This window comes from Octodon degus, unplaced genomic scaffold, assembly GCF_000260255.1.
Source record: "Octodon degus isolate 3935 unplaced genomic scaffold, OctDeg1.0 scaffold00100, whole genome shotgun sequence".
NCBI lineage: Eukaryota > Metazoa > Chordata > Mammalia > Rodentia > Octodontidae > Octodon > Octodon degus.
Window position 1 is genome coordinate 1,988,940 of NW_004524676.1, and position 1,325 is coordinate 1,990,264.

At 42.6% G+C, this 1,325-nt stretch overlaps 1 protein-coding gene across 1 annotated transcript in view; it reads right to left on the reverse strand.

Annotated features, from left to right (window-relative positions):
- Positions 1–833: 833 nt before the first annotated feature.
- Zcrb1 (zinc finger CCHC-type and RNA binding motif containing 1) overlaps positions 834–1,325 on the reverse strand; it is a 14,488-nt gene continuing 13,996 nt past the window's right edge. The window contains exon 4 of the mRNA XM_023723606.1: positions 834–989. Coding sequence (XP_023579374.1) covers positions 870–989 — 120 coding nt within the window. The 3' untranslated portion in view covers positions 834–869. The remainder of the gene's footprint in view (positions 990–1,325) is intronic.

Genomic DNA, 1,325 nt, shown 5'->3' on the forward strand with positions numbered 1-1,325 from the left:
TAGTGAGAATGCATCTCAACAACAGAAATTCAACACCTATCACATGGAAGAGGATGGGACATTTGGTAATGGAGTTCCACTGGTCAAATGTCACAGAATCAGCCTGTGGCTGATTCACAGACATTGATGAGTCATTACACTCTTTCCAGACACCTAAGTGAATAACACCTTTCAAAAAACAGATTTAGGGCCAGACAGATAGCTCAGCAGACTAAAGTGCCTGCTTACACAAAGCGCAGTGGCCAAGTGTGCCGTGCCAGTCCCACTCCCAGGGCATGATTGAGGCTGGGAGTGGTGGCACGTGCCTATAATCCCAGTGCTTAGGAGGCTGAAAACAAGAGCATCACTATAAGTCTCATCTACCTAGTGAGACCCTGCAGACCTTGTAGACCCTGTCCTAAATACATTTTACTTTAAAAAGAAAAAGAAAAAAACTTATTGCAGGGCCTCGGCAAGCTAGGCAAGCTCTCCATCTCTGAGCTGAATTCCCAGGCCTCAGGAATTCTCTTTTCATTTCCTCTATCTGTTCTCATTCTCTGTCTCCCTGTCTGTCTCTCTCTTATAGTACTAGGCACTGAATTCTGGGTATCTTTACTACTGAGCTTAACCCATGCCCCAGGTTTTTAATGTCTGAGACAGGATCTTGCTTAGTTGCCTAGGCTGGCATCAGATTTGTAGCTCTACTGCCTGACCCTCGAATCCGGGCCTTCAAGCCTACACCAGTGCATTTCATGAATACAGGTCAATTCAGCTTACTTAGGTGAGCCTCTAAATAAAACCACCTTCATAAGCTGGGTACAACCCACCAGAAGTTTTGGTGAACACCAATAAAAGACAGATGTGGGAAATACCTTAAGCTGCAGAAGACTTCATGTACTCACCCCACATTCGTAACATTTAGATTTATCAAAGTAGTTTCGCCTTCGGATGAATTCAGCTGCTCTTCCATTGTCAATAGCAATGCTTGCCTTTATCACTCTACCAAATAACTAAACCAGAGAAAAATGTAAACACAGAAGGTCATATTTCACTGGAATCTAAAACTAGTCATTTATGAGGCCAGGGAGATAGCTCAGTAGAATAAGCACTTGCCTGGCAAGTGCAGGGTACTGAGTTCCATCCCCAGTACCGCAAAAAATAAATAAATAAATAAATAAATAAATAAAACTAGTAATTTAATCTTCTTCCCACAAACCTTCAATTCCATTTGCTGGGTGGTTTAATTCAGTAAATGCCCTACTTAGGACAATACTACTATCCTGTGATATTTTCCTACATTCTGCCAGTGTTCTGGGAACCTGGTGCAAGTCTGACCTAAGTCAGAT